Below are 17,387 nucleotides of genomic sequence, written 5' to 3' on the forward strand. Positions count from 1 at the left end.
TGTTTTCCAGGATCATAGGACTCAGGGAAAGTTCAACATTGTCCATTGACGTTAATCAAAGACAAGTTGACTTTGGGCAACGTGATAAGGAAATGCAGCTTTAGTATGATGAGGGAATAAGCCAAAAACTCTGCCTTCCATGTGGCTTGGATTGATGGGGGTTCTTAGAAGTGCCGAGTCTAGGTAAAAGGAAGCTTAACGATTCAAGTCAGATTAGAATTCTATACACAGATTTGGAACTAAACAATAATAAGAGAATGCATTTTTCTAACCCTATCTTCTGTGCCTCTGTCTTCCCCTGGTGACCTATAAGGACATCTAAGTCTTCAGTCATCAACTGCTTTAGGCTCTTGCTCATCTCTTGCTTTTTACTTTGGAGACGCATCTGACATGGGGTAAATAGAAAAGAAAGAATCTAACAGTATTTTAGGTTCAGAGGTTAAGTCTTTGGCAGAAATGTACAGAGCATCAAGATCTCCTAAATTCCCAGACTCAAGCATTCTAGTAAAAGAGGAAAACTAAATTGTTTTCCTATATTACTGTATCATTACGAAAGGTAAATAGCCCACTGTAGCTGGAGTATCTGCCTCTGGCTCAGCAAAAGAAGCAAGAAGATCCACTTCTTCCTCTTGTTTCTTTCCTTAAACTACAGAAGAACAGAGAGGTAGACGGACAGATATACTGGAGATGTCCCTGGGCTAGGCCCTCAGCACACTCACACGCGTAGAGGAAAGAATTCTTCTAGAATCAGTATGTATAGTCAAAATAATGTTAATTTACCTGCCCTGGATCAACATACGACTTTCAGAAGGTAATCTGCTACCTTGCCTCACCCAAAACGATATCCATTATTAACAGAAGTAAGAACAGATTAATGAAAGAAAATATAATAAGGCAACGTAGGTGTTAAGGATATTAATGAAACGCACTTAAGTAATTTGTCCACTTCTAATAGCTTAACAATTAAGCTATCACCATATTGCCTGAGACAAAAGAAATAATATTTTTGTTGTGCCCCTTCCCCAAATCTCTGCAGAAACCAAGTTCAAGCACTATAATCACTAAATTCACCTTTCTATTGGGAAAATAACACATAAAAATGAAATAGAAATGATAGAAATAAAACTTCTAAGCTGGCAACTGACTTTATTACTGTTAAATCATATGAATAATTTCTAATTGATTTGTATTGGGCAGGAATCTTATATTCCAGAACCATGTTCATCTATTTATCATAATATTCTATATGACACATGGAAACGAATACATTGCTTCATTAATATTTACAGTCTTTCTCTAGTTATGGCCCAGAGATATTTAACATTCTAAAACATAAGCATTGCTAATTACATGTTTTACATTTTACTCTTAATTTTTAATACTGCCAGGATTATTTAGTATAACTAACTTTTTAACCATGTACTCTTTTCTCTCTTTACCATTAGCATATCAATCAAATTTGCATTATTCTGGTTTGCTCATTTTATTAAAAGCGAATTCAGGGCACAATTGACTTTTCATTTGTTTAACAAGTGAAGAAATATTTACCCTGACAGCCATTTCATTGTAGAGATTCATCTTCATAGTATAATATGCTAACTGTGAATCAAGAAAAAAAAGATGGCATATATTTCAGTTACAGAAAGACACTGCAGCCTATTTTTACATATAAAAGATAAGAATCTTTATACATAATACATAATAAGAGTTCTAGGCTTAGAAAAATGAAATCAAACTTTGTATTGAAGAGATAGGCTTCCTAATACATAATGCAGGCTTAACCAGAAAAATCTATGGTAGTCAAACTAGGAGCTAATGGAGATATATGATCATAAAGTGCTCTCCGCTGAGTTTGATAATCAATGGTGCTCTACTGAGGATAGAATAACAAAGCAGAAATATTCACAAGTGCTGGTGACACGCAGTATTGTATGATTTATTCACTGGGGTTCTTTTAGCCAAAACTCACAGAAACATAAAAGGAATTCATATTTCAAGACGTCTGGTTTAATGAAAAATTCAAAGAAATGCTGTCTTCAGTCGAAATCGTTCAAGGATATGGATGCAGTGATGGAGCAAAATTGTGCCTTCCAACCATCTGTACAAAATGTTATGTACTTAGATGCCTCCTGAGTAATCCTTGGGAATTTTGTTTCATTTAATATTCATTTTAACACCATAAAATCATAAATACAATAATATCACGTTACAGCAAATCCCCTGATATAGTGAAGGCTTCCTAAAGTCTTGGTTTCTTTCTAGTAGAGACACATTTATCTATTAATATACAAATCTCTATTACAGTAAATAATCGTTTAGCAACATAACTTATTTCAATGAAAATATTGCTTTAAATAAAGCTTCCACATATGTTCTATCTTTTAATTAAAAATGTAAAATTAACACAACTCGATGTACGATAAACAGTAAAAGCAATGAAACATATTTTTTCAACACAAAATACAACTTCATCCATTTTTATTCACTCAAAATTCATTCGACTAATATAATCTGAGCCCAGGTGATAGATGTTACGTTTCAGATAAAAAATCAGAGAAGAGTGCCTTACCGGGTAATAGATGCTACATTTCAGACAAAAAACCAGAGAAGAGTGCCTTAATCTTTTACCTCGGGGTTTTCTTCCCCACGACAAATAGGAATTCATATAAAAGGGTTTCACTGTAATTAGTATTGTTTGAATTGTCTGGTCTGAGCCACAGCAAATTGTCTGTGGAGAGCAGAAGGGCTGGATTATTTATCAACAGTCTGAGTAATTAAGAAACAGTTGGCTGCAATATGTTATTTACAAATGAACACAATAATGTTACTTCATTTTAAATTCTCTTTCTTTGTTATAGCAAGCGAGGCATAATTCTTGGTATTTGAGGTGAATTTAAAATATTGACTTTAATATCGTATTTCTCCAAGTCCTCTTGAGGCAAATATAACCACTAAATATTTTTATACAGAAGAAACACATTGGAAATTATATATTTGAAGACGTTTGGGTTCCAAAAAAGATAACTGTTTCTAATCTTTATCACATTGTTGTTCAGGTAGCAGTGGTGAGTGTGTCTGAGTTTTCGAGCCACAGATCTGAGTTCAATTCCTGACATTGTTTTTTTTTTAAAAAAAAAGATTTGAAATTGTATTTTATTCATGTAGGTTGCATTGACGTCAGTGAGGTATTATTCATGACTGTTAAAAATTATGAGCTAACCTAATGCCCAGCAAAGCCAGGTTTCTTTTTAAGTGTTAGTACTTTTATTTTTTGTTTTTTATTTTTTAAATTTATTTTATTGCAGTAACATTGGATTATAACATTAGATAGTTTTCAGATGTACATCGTAATATATTTCAAATTCTGTGTAGATTACATCATATTCACTGCCCAAAAACTAATTATAGTCCATCACCTCACATGTGAGTCTAATCACCCCTTTCACCTTCCTCCCCTCCCCCCTTGCCCTATGGTAACCAGCAATCCAATCTCTGTTGCTGTGTGTTTGTTTGTCTTTGTTTTTATCTTCTATTTATGAGTGACCTGACAGCTGTGTGGCTTTGAACAAGTTATGTAAAGTCTCTCAGTCTTGATTTCCATCCTTACAAAATGGGTCATTACCTACTTCATAGAGTTGTTGTGAAGATTAAAATTCGATAAAGTATTTAAGGGGCTTGGGACATAATTGACGGTCATTACAAACGGGATTATCAGTAGTATAGTTACACGTTTTGTGGCTAAAAGTAAGTAATTTAGCTGTAAGTAAAATTCCAAAACGAATAAGAGGTTACATTTTATTCTGAAAGAAGAAGAGAGAGAGATATAGCTTTTAAGCCTGAGAATTCTGAATTTTACAGGTAAAAGGTGGAAGAGCATTTTTTTTTTTGGTGAGGAAAATCGGCCCTGAGCTAACATCTGTGCCAATCTTCCTCTATTTTGGATGTGGGACACCGCCACAGCATGGCATGATGAGCGGTGTGTAGGTCCACACCCAGGATCCGAACCTGCAGACCCCAGGCTGTGGAAGCGGAGTGCACAAACTTAACCACTACGCTATCTGGCTGACCCCTGGAAAAAAGCACTTTGATTCCATTGTATCATTCCCATGTGAACCACCAACTGATATTATATTTATTCTCAATTCACTAGGCCAGATACTTTTGAAAGTACCAAAAATACATATGCAAGAAAAATATTGTATGAGTCCACTCATATGAGGTACCTGGAACAGTCAAATCCACAAAGACGGAAAGCAGAACAGAGGTTACCAGGGGCGAGGGGAAGAGGGGAGTTACCGTTCCATTTGAGATGATGGAAGAGTTTTGGAGATTAGGATTAGGCAGAGGAAAGGGAATTATAGGTAGATAATAAAAAGAAAAGCAGAGACACAAAATCACAGGAACCAGAGGAGAAAACCGATGTGAAGCTTGGAGTCGTCAACAATCACAAACGTGGCAAAGGTCACACAGAAGGTGGACTGTACAAGGACAGAAGTGCTAGGATCACTTTAGACAGGTTCTGTAATTTTTGACAGCATTTCAGACAGTTTTTCAGCATTTGAACATGAAATCAACCACTTGTTAGCTGTATGGCCTTTGTCACATCACCTAGCTCAATTTTTAGGTTTCTGAAATTTTTTTCTGGAGAACGTATTCCTTTTAAGTACATAATCAGGGGCTGGTCCAGTGGCACAGGGGTTAAGTGCGCATGTTCCGTTTCGGTGGCCTGAGGTTTGCCAGTTCGGATCCCGGGTGTGGACATGGCACACATCAAGCCATGCTGTGGTAGGCGTCCCAAATATGAAGTAGAGGAAGATGGGCATGGATGTTAGCTCAGGGCCAGTCTTCCTCAGCAAAAAGAGGAGGATTGGCAGCAGTTAGCTCAGGGCTTATCTTCCTCAAAAAAAAAAAAAGAATCAATTTTATGAGTGGTTAATCCATGAGGACCTTTTGGACAAAGTGGTTATTCAGTGGGATTGGACCATGATCACTGATGGGAACATGAGTTTCTTCCTTTTTTTTCTTTCTATCAGATGAATTACAGTGGGGGGAAAATAAATGAGAACCACTCTCCTAGAGGTCAAGTGACATTCAAAGCTCACCACAATCAGGTCCCAATTTTTTTCCAATTGTGTCTCATCACTCCATTCCTTTAAACCTCAGTCTGATCAATTATTATTTTTTCTTCTTCACCTCCACGCTCCTGTTACTCCCCGTGTCTGAAATGTCTTACCATTCTTTTCTAGCTATCTAAATCCTATCTCTTCAGTTTTTCTTGCAAGCATTTATGAGAAACTACCTTTCTCCCCCATTCCAAGCAAAAGCAACTAGAAGAAGCTGGCATTCCCCTAGCTCCAATGGATACTTTCAAACCACAGGCAGTACTCCTTTAAAAACCACAATGACAACAAAAAACCAAAAAACTTACTTCTTAATCTCAAGCTTTTCACATTTATCACTCTCTATCCCATTTTGGCGTTGTCATTCCTCCTCAGGTCTCCAGATTATACTATCCTTCTTCTCGCTTCCTTCTTGCCTCTCTTTGACCTACTCCAACCATATGATCTAAAGATTCTGACACGAAGCTAAAGGTCTTACTCTTCATGGCAACTCCTGCCATTATCTTGATCCAACAAATTCATGTAGACAACACATTCAACCACGTAATCTCACAAGGGCCTGCCTTTCTCAGTCCCAACAGCCTCCATTTCAGTCTAGCCTTACATTCCCATAGCCACATTCCAGACCTTGAGAACTGAAAATGTTCCTCCTCTTAAATCTTGAACTCAGATTCCAAATTCCTCTCCTTAAAGCCCTGGTGGCTTAATTTCTATTAAAGGCTCTTGCACCTAGTTTAGACAGATCTAGTATACGTATTTCCTCTTCCTCAGTTTTAAGTTCCTCCTTCACATAGTTTTATATACAATGGCTACATGAGCATACCATAAATTATTTAATTTTTCTTTTATTTTTGAGCATTTAGGTGGGAGACCAGGAAAAGATGAGTTTCACAGAGAAAATGGTCAATCATTGTAAAGTAATACATATTTATAACAATTTTGAATAGTACATCTATATAAACTTGACGAGATCAACTGGCTTCATTTACTAGATTGGGCAACACAGAGGAGATATTTGCAGTAAGGTGATGACCATGGAAACTTGAGAAGCCATATCCATAAAGATAACAGATCTGATGAACCTGAGTCCTTGTTAGTTTCCACATCAGTGCCATCCTCATTTAATAATTTTGAGTATAATCATTAAAATCACATTATCAAATAATCACGAGTACTTTGTGCATATGCTTTGCCTGTTTGCTGGTAACTGATACCAATCTGGCCATTATCAAAACAGCTGATTGTTAAAATAAACTTTCTTTTTCCACAGAAAAAACTAAAAGCCAATTATATGATTTCTCGTAGTTACTTATTAATATAATCTTTGAAAGCAGGTGAACCAAATCTAAATTAATTTCACAATTGGAATGAAAATATGTTAGTAAAGTTTTGAATTAATATTAGTAAGTCAGAGTCTTAAGTTATTCAGCCTGGTATTTATGTAAAATGAAAGACCCAAAGGGAAAAAATATATTATGTTTCAGTTTTCTGCTCTGACACTGAAGGGTGATAAATGTTGCCCCATTAACTTATAACTGATTTGGAAGTCTTACAAAGAAATTTATAAACAGAGTTGGGCATTTTCTCATTTATAGAAGAAACATCTATTCATCTAATAAAGAGAAATAAAAATGTCTGTAGAAGCAAGCATGTCAATCTCATCAGGTTTTTTTAAACTTTTAAAAGAAATTTTATTTATTTATTTATTTATTTATTTGTGTGTGAGGAAGATTTTCCCTGAGCTAACATCCATTGCCAAGCCTTCTCTTTTTTTTTTGCTTGAGGAAGATGGGCTCTGAGCTAACATCTGTGCCAATCTTCCTCTACTTTATATGTGGGATGCCACCACAGCATGGCTGATGAGTTGGGTAGGTTGGCATCTGGGATCCAAACCCTTGAACCCTGGGTCACCAAAGAAGAGAGCGCGGAACTTTGGTTTAACCACTCAGTCACAGAGCCAGACCCCCAATCTCATCAGTTTTAAAAATAGTGATCGATATTTTATGTCTTTATTATCCATTAAAAATAACACCTGCTGGTATCTATCATGACAAAATATAATAAAACTTGATAGTAGATGGCATCCTTTGCCCCATTTAAATTTACAAAAATTTCTTTCCATTGTTACTTTTCAAATACTAATCAAATAAGAAAATTCTGTACGAAGCAGTACAAAATAAGCTGTATATAAATATTGTGAGCCTTGATTTTCATCAATAAAATAAATAGGTTGTTTTGTGTGTGTGTGTGAGGAAGATTGGCCCTGAGCTAACATCTGTGCCAATCTTTGTCTAGTTTATATGTGAGATGCCACCACAGCATGGCTTGATGAGTGGTATGGATCCAAATCTGCAAACCCAGGGCCGCCAAAGCAGAGTGCTCAAACCTAACCACTACACCACTGGCTGGGCCCCAAATTGTTTTATGATTTTGCGTGTGTGTGTGTGTGTGAGGAAGACTGTCGCTGAGCTAACATCTGTGCCAATCTTCCTCTATTTTATGTGGGATGCCACCACAGCATGGCTTGACAAGCAGTAATAGATCCACGTCCAGGATCTGAACCTGTTAACCCTGGGTCATCGAAGTGGAGCATGCGAACTTAACTACTGCCCCACTAGGCCGGCCCCAAATCTTTATAATTTAAGAATAATCTATTTTTTAATAATAATTATCTTTATAAATTAAATGGTTCTACCATAGGTTATTAATACACTTTAAGAAAAAATTTTAATTAAATTCTGTTAATGTGGTTGCCATACATTTGTTGTTCACTGACTGATCTCAATTTACAAACATAACATTGAACCATTTAGGACTATAGCTATATACATTTATTTCATGATAATGCATATAGAATTAATCATATATATTAGGGTAGCACTTATACTTTGCTGCTCTCAGAGTATGGTGATAAAAAATAGTATATTTGATATTAAACATAATGTAAACTACGTAATGGTAAACTATTAAAAAGAAAAGGATAACAAGATGGATCCGGCTCTTCTGTTATAGGTTAGATTGATGAATTCACTCAGGTAACTTGGATCAAAGGGCTAGTGATCCAAAAGAGGCAGATGGAAGAATATTTCAACATTTTTCTGGTATTATCACCTAAAGAAATGACTACTTTCACTTCACCACTTATGAAATAGAGCAGGGAGCAGTAAGGACAAGCTAGAACATTATACAGTTGAAAACAAGAAGGGCCCCAATACGGTAGGACCGTTTGAGCATCCAGTGGGAAGGGCAGGTTGAAGTAAGATTACAGTGAGCGTTCACAGGGATGAAACGCATGTGCACTGAGCACATGCATCAGGTGACTACAAAAAAGAAGAAGAAATAATAAAAATAATAAATAAGAATAGAAAAGAAGAATCAGAGCATATTCTCACTAACGGGAGAAGATTTTCAAGATTGGGAATCAATGGTCTTGGACCCCTGAGATGAATAAATTTGGGTTATGTTGCCAGATAGAGTGGCATGAAAGTCAGCAGGAAGGCCAGAAACGGAGCTTGAAAATAAAAATAAACGAAAACAACAGTCAGCTAGGAAGCAAGAAAGAGTCAAATCACAAAAGAAAATTGGAACGGCTCTATGATTGTACGTTAACGAGGGCACTGCAGTGGAGAATGCATGACACTTTAGGGCTGGATAAGCTAGTTGGTGTCACTGTGAGAATTATTTGAAAGCTAGATAGAAATATTCTGGTATAGAAGAATGTTGAGGGAGGCTGTCTGAAAATACAGAACCTGTCTAAAGTGATCCTAGGACTTCTGTCCTTGTACAGTTCACCTTCTGTTTGACTTTTGCCACGTTTGTGACTGTTAACGACTCCAAGTTTCCCGTCAGTTTTCTCCTCTGGTTCCTGTGATTTTTGTGTCCCTGCTTTGCTTTTTATTATCTACCAATAATTCCCTTTCCTCTGCCTAAATCCTACCTAATACATTCCACAAGCCTCAACTCTTTGCCCTCTGCTCTACCGCTCAGATACTTTTTCCATCAGGTAGAAAATCCTGTCCTCTTGTAAGGAAGCTCTAAAACCTTTATCTCCAGCTCTGACTTTTAATCTAAGCTCCCATTCAATAGTTCACTTTAATAAGCATTTGTTGAGTGCTAATTATGATGTTCCAGACACTCTGCTGAGAGACAGCAAAATCTCCTTACAAGATATCACCACACGGAGGTGTCCTAACATCATCACAGACTCCAAAAGCTCAAAATATCTTTTGGTAAGCTTCACTGAGTGCCCCATTCAGAATGTTTCTTATAAGCATCCATGCTTCTGTTATCATTATAACTATTAATCAGCTGTGCTGAGATAAAAAGGCAGCTATCTTGGTAGCTTACCAAAAAAAGTTTATTTCTTACTCACATTATATGTGGGCTGAGGTTCCCTGTAGCTATGTTCCACATGTCTCTTCATCTTAGCCCCAAGGCTGAAGGAGCCCAAGACGGAGTTGTGCCATTCTTGTGCCAGATGGGAAGAGAGAGACAGCCTCTTAAAGCTTCACCGTGGGTGTGGCATATGTCTCATTTGCTCACAACACATGCCCTAGCCCAGCATTAATGGGGTGGGGATGAATCATTCTTTTATGAGGAAGGTGGTAGTGAATAATTTGGGCATATATTGACACTAATCACCAGCCACACTGACCATAACAAAGTCTTCCAACTTACATCCCCATGAATCCTTCATTGATCCAGTTAGCAAAAATTTCTGCAGGCTTTCCATGTGAAATTTACTGGGGTACGTTTGAGATTAATAGAGTAATCACTGCCTTTCAGGAGCTCCCAGTCAAATGAGAGATGTAAATAAACAAATGTATCACAGCGATGCAAATGCCTACATGAGCAAGGCATTAGGAAGGCACACCTAACATCGACAGTCTCCCATCATTCTCCACTCGGCCTCAGGAGATCAGGGAAGGTTAACCTTTTAAGTGAAGTCTTGAACAATAAGTAGGAATTCAGACCAATGGCAGGCAGGTCGGAGTGAAGAAGGGCATTCCAGGCAGAGTAAACAGCATCCGTAAACACCTGTAGGATATTGCATATTTTGGCAATGGCAATGGTTTAATTGTCCAAAGTATATTTATACAGGTGGAGCAAGAAGAGAGGTCAGGGAAGAAGCAAGCATGAGACTGTGAAAAACCTGACATGTCAGGTTGAAGAGTGTGAACTTCATGCTGTGTGCTAGGGTGAGGAGGACTGAAGTCATGAGAGGAAAACGATGAAGTTTAGATTGGAATCAGGAGATTTTCATGAGGGAAGATGGAGAATTTGACGACCGATAGCTGACAGGGGTTAGGGAGAAGGAGGTGGTGGGGAGTCTGGGATGACTCTCAGGCTTGGGTTTCTGGTTGAATGGTTGTACCATTTACCCGTGTACAGGAAAATAGAAGGAGGAGCTGAGTTGGGGTAGCTAAGGGATATGCAGAGAAGATTTTTAGTAAGTATTTAGCATTTGGATCTATACGATCAGCAACTGAGAACCTTGGGCACATCATTTAATCTCTGTGAGCCTCCATTTCTCATCTAGCAAACGAAGATAACGCCTGCACTTTCTGCTTGACAGACTTGCTGGAAAATATGGAACAATGAATGAAAAGATGTTTTTAAACAAGAAATTCTCTTAAAAATACAGGAAATTATTTTACAAAAGTCACATTCACCTCCTTACCAACATTCTGCTACTCCCCAAACTCAGCCATCTAGATCAACATCCTTACTGTTTCCCATTATAAGATGCTCATTCCTAATTTCAAAACTTCATTCATGCTGTTCCTAATTGAAATGTCCTTCCCTCTCCCCAGTCTACAATCTTCTGGTCCCCTGAGGGTCAGCTCAAGTCTTATTTCTCTGACCTTTAGAGATAACATTAACTCCCCATCTGAGCACTTATTATCGTCCATATCTGTGTTGGGGTGGGGGAGGGGTGTCTCTTTTAAATGGACTTTCCTTTTTAATTTATTTAATAAATAATACATTCATATTGCTTAAAATTCAAAAGCTACAAAAGCATTTATAGTAAAAGTCTCTTTCCTATGTTTATTCCTCAAGTACTCAGTTCTCTTCCCCCAGGTAATTAATATCATCGGTTTTTGTGATCTCTCTAGAGATTCTTCCAGAAACAAGCAAATGAAATCAGTGACTTTCAAATTACGCTCTTGTGGCTCAAGTGACAATAGAGGCCACCAGGAAAGAGCCCAAGCAGCTGCGCTTCTTCAGTTTCCAAAATAGCTGCACTGTTTGTACCTGTTTTAACACATACGGCTAAAAATTCTGCTAAAATTTTAGTTAAGGAGGAGTTGTGTTACTAGTGTTTTAAAATCACTAACCTATACCATTCATTTTATAACTTAGTCATATATCATATGGTATTATTACTATTATTGTATATAGCTATTAGACAAAAAACTATGCAGAATAAATTCAAAAACAATGGTTTAAACATAGTTACTATAGGACTCTGTGTGTGACAGTGTGTACTAACATGTGTGAGAGTATAATTAATGTAGATTCAAATAATATCCTTAATTCAAGTCCCATGCCCCAACCCAAGAAAATAATAGGTCTTTTTATGCATTCTTGCTTCAGAAGGTTTGTGTGGGACTGTCCATCCCTAGCTTTGTTTCCGAAAACTTGAGCCCTGAGAGATTATGCCGGGGATGGGGGCTAAGAGGAGAGGCGTGGAAAGAGGAGGAGAAATAGAAGAGCAAAATTCTCCATACCTGGGAAAGAGCCGTGCACCAGCTGTTTGAAATGAGGAAATACAGCATGTGACATTCCTATTGCTCCTGGATGTGGCTAAAAGTCTAGGGATAAACTTGGTGGCAGCTGTGCAGGAGACAGGACCGGAAGCACTAGGGACCCGAGCTCTGGCAGAAACCCCCTTCCCTTTATGTGGCCCAGCAGCCATAGAGTCGAACCTTGAAGGATCAGAAACATGGGCTTGGACAATCGACATTTTTTGAATGGAAGCTCCACAGAGGCAGGAATGTCTGATATGTTGGCACCACTTAAGTCTCAAAGGACCTCTGAATAACCCAAAGGAGGAAAATCTCCAAGAATGCCTGTGATTGAATTGCCTACAGCTCAATATATAAGGGTTTTGGAATCAGATCAAATTTGGTTTGAACTTTGTTCTACTTATCACTAACCGTGTGTCCTTGGGGAAGTAACCATCTCTGAATCTAAAATTCTTCATCTATGAAATGGTAATACTACTCATAGGGTTGGTATGAGACTTAATGTAGATGGTATACGTATTAAGGATGTAAAATGCTTAGTGCAATATTTCACGCACACTAGTCAATCAGTAAATGGAGGCTATTTCAATCTCATTCAAAAATTATTTATTGAGATATGATTATGTTATATATTGGAATCCCTATGTTAGGCACTGCGTACACAATTGCAAAAATAGATAGATGAAACACACCTGTTCTAAAATAGCTTACAGCTTAATAGATTTAAAAACCATCAAGAACCAATCTGAAGAAAATCTCCATCTTTTTATTTTTTTCAAGAGCCCAAAGATAAGTAGATACAAATATGGAGAATAACTTGGTGATCCTGCTGAATGATACTCTTTTTGATCAAACCCAGGTGAGACACTAAAGTAATAAAACAAATTTTCTTGTGTGGCTTATTACCTGAACTTTTAAAAATATCTTTTCAGCAAGCCCAGAATCATTAGAATGAATATAGACTCCCAAGTTGAATACTTTGACTATAATCATTGAAACTGGATATACTCTTGTATGTTTGATTAAAAAGAGAGCTCATTAATCATTCATCATCATCTGACTGGTGGCTTGTGAGTACAAATTACAGCAATGAAAGTTGTCAGTAATGCTTACAGAATGCCATATGCATACGTATACTGTACTGTCTTATCTATACATTCATATAGATCTCCAACCACTAGCGAATAATGGGGCTAATGGTGTTCATTATTCCATAGAAAATACCTTAATTCATTGATCATCCTGTTTAAGTTAACTAATTCTATTAAAAATCGGCTTGAAGGAGCTTCTACTAAACAAATCTGGGAAAATTTGAGCACCAAACCAATTACTGATAATAATTTATTATAGCCCATTGAATAAAATAGGAACCCATGAGTTCATACTGAAGTAAATAAATCAATAAATAAATGGGAGAGAAGAAAAAGCTCTTTCTTACAGTAAAATGTTAACAAGTAAATGTAGAAATGATGGAGTTAGAAAGATGTTGTGTGCCAAATATAACAATAATTGATTCTGGTAAGAACCCTCATTGGATGCTTAAACCTAGTACCTACAAAAACATTTGATGAGGAAGAAGGTATATACACAGTCTTGAAATACCCTTGATAAGATTTTAAAAAGTAAGCTCACATTGTAGAAACCTGAGAGACACCGCTTTAAATCATCAAAGCACCAACTGTCATGGAACAAATGGATATCACGTGGCCCTAATATGATGTATTGAAATGTATTTCTGGTAAAAATGCGTAACATCAATTTAATAATAAAGAAACATCACCAAATCAAAAGCGAGGATAACTAAAATAACCAGGCTGTACACTTCAAAAATATCAAGGTCATGAAAAGCAAAGACATGCTAAATATATTAAAGGTAACTAAAGAGATACGACTAAGTACAATGTGAAATCCTGGTTTGTACCCTAGAAAAGATGTTTCTGCTATCAATGACTTTATTGGGACAATCAGTGAAATATGAATACAGTCTATAGATACAGAATAGCATTTTACAGATGTCAACTTCCTGATTCTACTAATTTTAATAAAGTTATGTAGAAAATACCCACTGATAAACTTAGAGGTAGGGAGCATCACTTCTACAACTTTGTCACAAATGATTCAAAAAAACAATACATGGAGAGAGAAAAAAGAAAAAGATATGTACAGAGAGAGAAGAGAGATTTCTAAGTAAAGAATATATGGGAGTTCTTTGTACTATTTCCAGAGCCTTTCTGTAAAGCTGTAATTATCTCAAAATTTAAAAAATACTTTTTAAGTGGCCTAAAACGCCAATGATGCAAAAGATTAGTTTTCAAGACAAGGAAACATGCTAACGATTAATGAGATTAATGAGAAACACTTTAAGTTTGCTGCAGACGTGAAAGCAGGCTTGCTTAGCCAGTTAAATTAAAAGAATAAACTTTTCCTTGGTTTTGGTGGATTTTAAAAATCTTAAGGGGCCTTAATTAGCTGGGAACATACAGAATTAGAATCGGAACTGGACTCGAGAGAATCATGTGATTTGGGGAAGTTATCACCGAAATAGATTCATCTGTAGGGACTTAAGTGACTTTCTCCAAGGTTTAGCTCATAAATGTGTTAATAACATTTTCATCAATGCTTTAGATAATCAAACAGAGAAATTTCTGGAGAAGAGCAATGTAGTATTGAAGAAAAGTCATAGTAACGGAGGTGATGATATTAAGGCAAGGCTACCTTTGGATAATAAAAATTTGTGCAGGACCTCAGATCTGCTTTATAAGAACATCATAGTGATTTTAAACCTAGCTATCAGAGAGATCATGCCAGCATTATTGTTGGAATTCTTTAGTTTATTTATTTCATTAAATCTAAAATATTAGCTCTTCCTTAAGGTAGTCTCTATACTTTATTAACATGCTGCAAAATTTTCTCACTAAAGGTGAACTCATATTAGTTATCTACTTATTTTTTTTTCTTTACCTTCTGTATATGTTTTAATTTCACTTAGATGCAACTCATTAAGAATAAATGAAGAACAGGGGGGCCAGTCCCGTGGCCAAGTGGTTAAGTTTGCATGCTCCACTTCCATAGCCCAGGGTTTCACCGGTTCAGATCCTGAGCGTGGACCTAGCACTGCTCATCAGGCCATGCTGAGGAGGCGTCCCACATAGCAGAACTAGCTAGAAGGACATACAACTAGAATATGTCCTTTGCGGACATATTAGGGGGCTTCGCGGAGAAGAAGGAAAAAAAAGGATTGGCAACAGATGTTAGCCCAAGGCCAATCTTTAAAAAAAGAAAAAGAATAAATGAAGAACAAATTTAAACTATTATAGTAGAAAATAGTAACAAGTCAGGAAATTAACGAAGTAGACCACTGACTGGCAACTTTCTCACTGTGTATGAAGAAAATTATTTTTTTCTTAATTTCCTAAAATTCCTAACTAAAGTATAATTTGGCCTGCTATCATACACTTCTACAAGTCTCTCAGTGGACATAGATGATTGCGGTATGCTACATTTCTTAAGGCAAATCTTCAAAATATCCCAACAGTCAATAATAGAGAATGGTTAAGTAGCACAGAGACAAATTGCCTTATTTTTATATTTTGTAGAATTAATTTAGGGCACTTCAACTCAGCCAATGTTTATTGACTGTGCTATGGGCCAGGGATTGGTCTAAATGTTGGTGGTCCAAAATGAAGAAGCTATGGTGCCTACCGTCAGAGCTCTCCATCTAGAAAGTAGAGATGATAATCAACAAATAAATACATATAAATGCATACACTGTGAAAGGTACTTTAACAAAAAGAAAATATCTGGTGTAGTGTGGGTACAAAGAAATGAGTCATCAATTCTCCATGGGAAAATCAGGAAAGGTTTCTCAGAAAAGGGCTCATGCTAAAAATTAACCCCATTTTTGTTCTTATATAAATAATTATTATGAGTAATTTCAAAACTACATTTAAATATGACTGAAGTGAATAAGTTACAGCATATCATATAATTCAAATGCTAACATATATACATTTTATAATATTTACCTTCACAACTAGTTGATAATGTTGCCTGCTTAAGTAACTTCTCCACCATTTTTGAACAATTATTGCTGCTCTGTGTAAATGCCTGGGTGAAAAATACGCTTATTAGTATTCATTGAAACATGAACATTTCTTAAATTTTTCTTAGAATATACCTTTCTACAATTCAAGAAATCAAATTCAAAGCCAAGTTTATGTGTACTTTTAAAGAGTAGAGAGTTATCATTCTGCAATAGAATTAATCATTCCTAAAAGTAGAAAAAAAGCATAGACAACTATTCAGTATTTCTTTGGGCTTACGATCAAATATTTTTTTAAATTTTAATTACTCCTCAATACTTATTCTCTGAAATATTTTTGAACGTTAACAATATAAAACAGGTTATAGTGACATGTTGAGAAATAAGCCAGGCCCTATTGAGGTGAATCACTGTAAGTATTTAGAAATAATTCTTGAGGTCCAGAAACACTTCGCTTTTTTATTGTTATATTACCCAGTCTGTCCAAGCTAACGTCATGTTAGCGTGCTGAATTAAAAAATACTCTCTTTGCCGCCATGCTCCTAGACCATGCTCCTGGCCAAAAGGGAAACCCCATCCTCACACTTCTATTTGCATGTCTGGCTCCTATTAACTAATATAAGGAAGTACACGGTATAATCTCCAGCCTGCCATCTGGCTTATTATGGACTAGGCACATTCTTCCTTAACCAGGGCAATACTTTTCAGAATTGATGAGAGACTGACAGAAAGTTTGGGCCCTTAAGAAAAAGTGGGAACAGTTAAGATAGACAACTTCAGTCTCTTTGTAATCAGAATGGCATCATTCTGGCATCATTCGCCTTTAGCTACCAACATGTTAGAGAGGATTGGAATAGCTTCTTTTTTTTTTTTTACCAGGCAATGAATTCATTGCTATAAATACAAGTCCAGTCACTTCAGTCATTTGTCACCTCCCATTGCACTTGAAGAAAAGAATCTGATCAAGTATGTTTACGATACTGAGAATTTTTGAAAGTAGAGATATGGTCAATATAATTTAGTTTTTTGATATGTAAGAAAAAATGGCCAAAAAGAGTTATATCTTTAAAAAGGACATGACATAATTTATTAACTTCATTACAGGTAAAATAAAAGATTATTTGCAATGAGCACTACATGAATAAATTACATTTTCTAAGGAGTACATTTTTATGATATATCTGAGGTTTCCATGACAAAATCATATACCTGATATATGCCCGAACTCGACATCCTCGAAACCAGTTCTGGATTTTAACAGCTGCATCATTCTCCTTTTTCCTAAATACATCCACAACACTAAAAAGAAATTTTTTTAAACATTTCATTAGTAACTAACATAATTCTAAAGCAAATCAACCTGTTAAGCTTAATCTTTAATTTCTTCCCAAATGATAATCATAATTCAAATGCCATTTTAAATAAAATTAAAATACTAAATAAAGAAAGCGTTTCAGAAATCATGAGCTAAGTTTT

At 36.2% G+C, this 17,387-nt stretch overlaps 1 protein-coding gene across 2 annotated transcripts in view; it reads right to left on the reverse strand.

Annotated features, from left to right (window-relative positions):
- Positions 1-17,387, reverse strand: part of SPATA17 (spermatogenesis associated 17) — a 197,225-nt gene that overhangs the window by 163,965 nt on the left and 15,873 nt on the right. Inside the window, exons 2-4 of one of the 2 annotated variants that reach the window (XM_001490428.5) lie at positions 17,121-17,210; positions 15,895-15,976; positions 1,549-1,599 (exon numbers count right to left, since the gene is read on the reverse strand). In XM_001490428.5, the coding sequence (XP_001490478.4) occupies positions 1,549-1,599; positions 15,895-15,976; positions 17,121-17,210 (223 nt within the window). The remainder of the gene's footprint in view (positions 1-1,548; positions 1,600-15,894; positions 15,977-17,120; positions 17,211-17,387) is intronic. The other variant, XM_014738070.2, reaches the window with a different exon arrangement.

This window comes from Equus caballus, chromosome 30, assembly GCF_041296265.1.
Source record: "Equus caballus isolate H_3958 breed thoroughbred chromosome 30, TB-T2T, whole genome shotgun sequence".
NCBI lineage: Eukaryota > Metazoa > Chordata > Mammalia > Perissodactyla > Equidae > Equus > Equus caballus.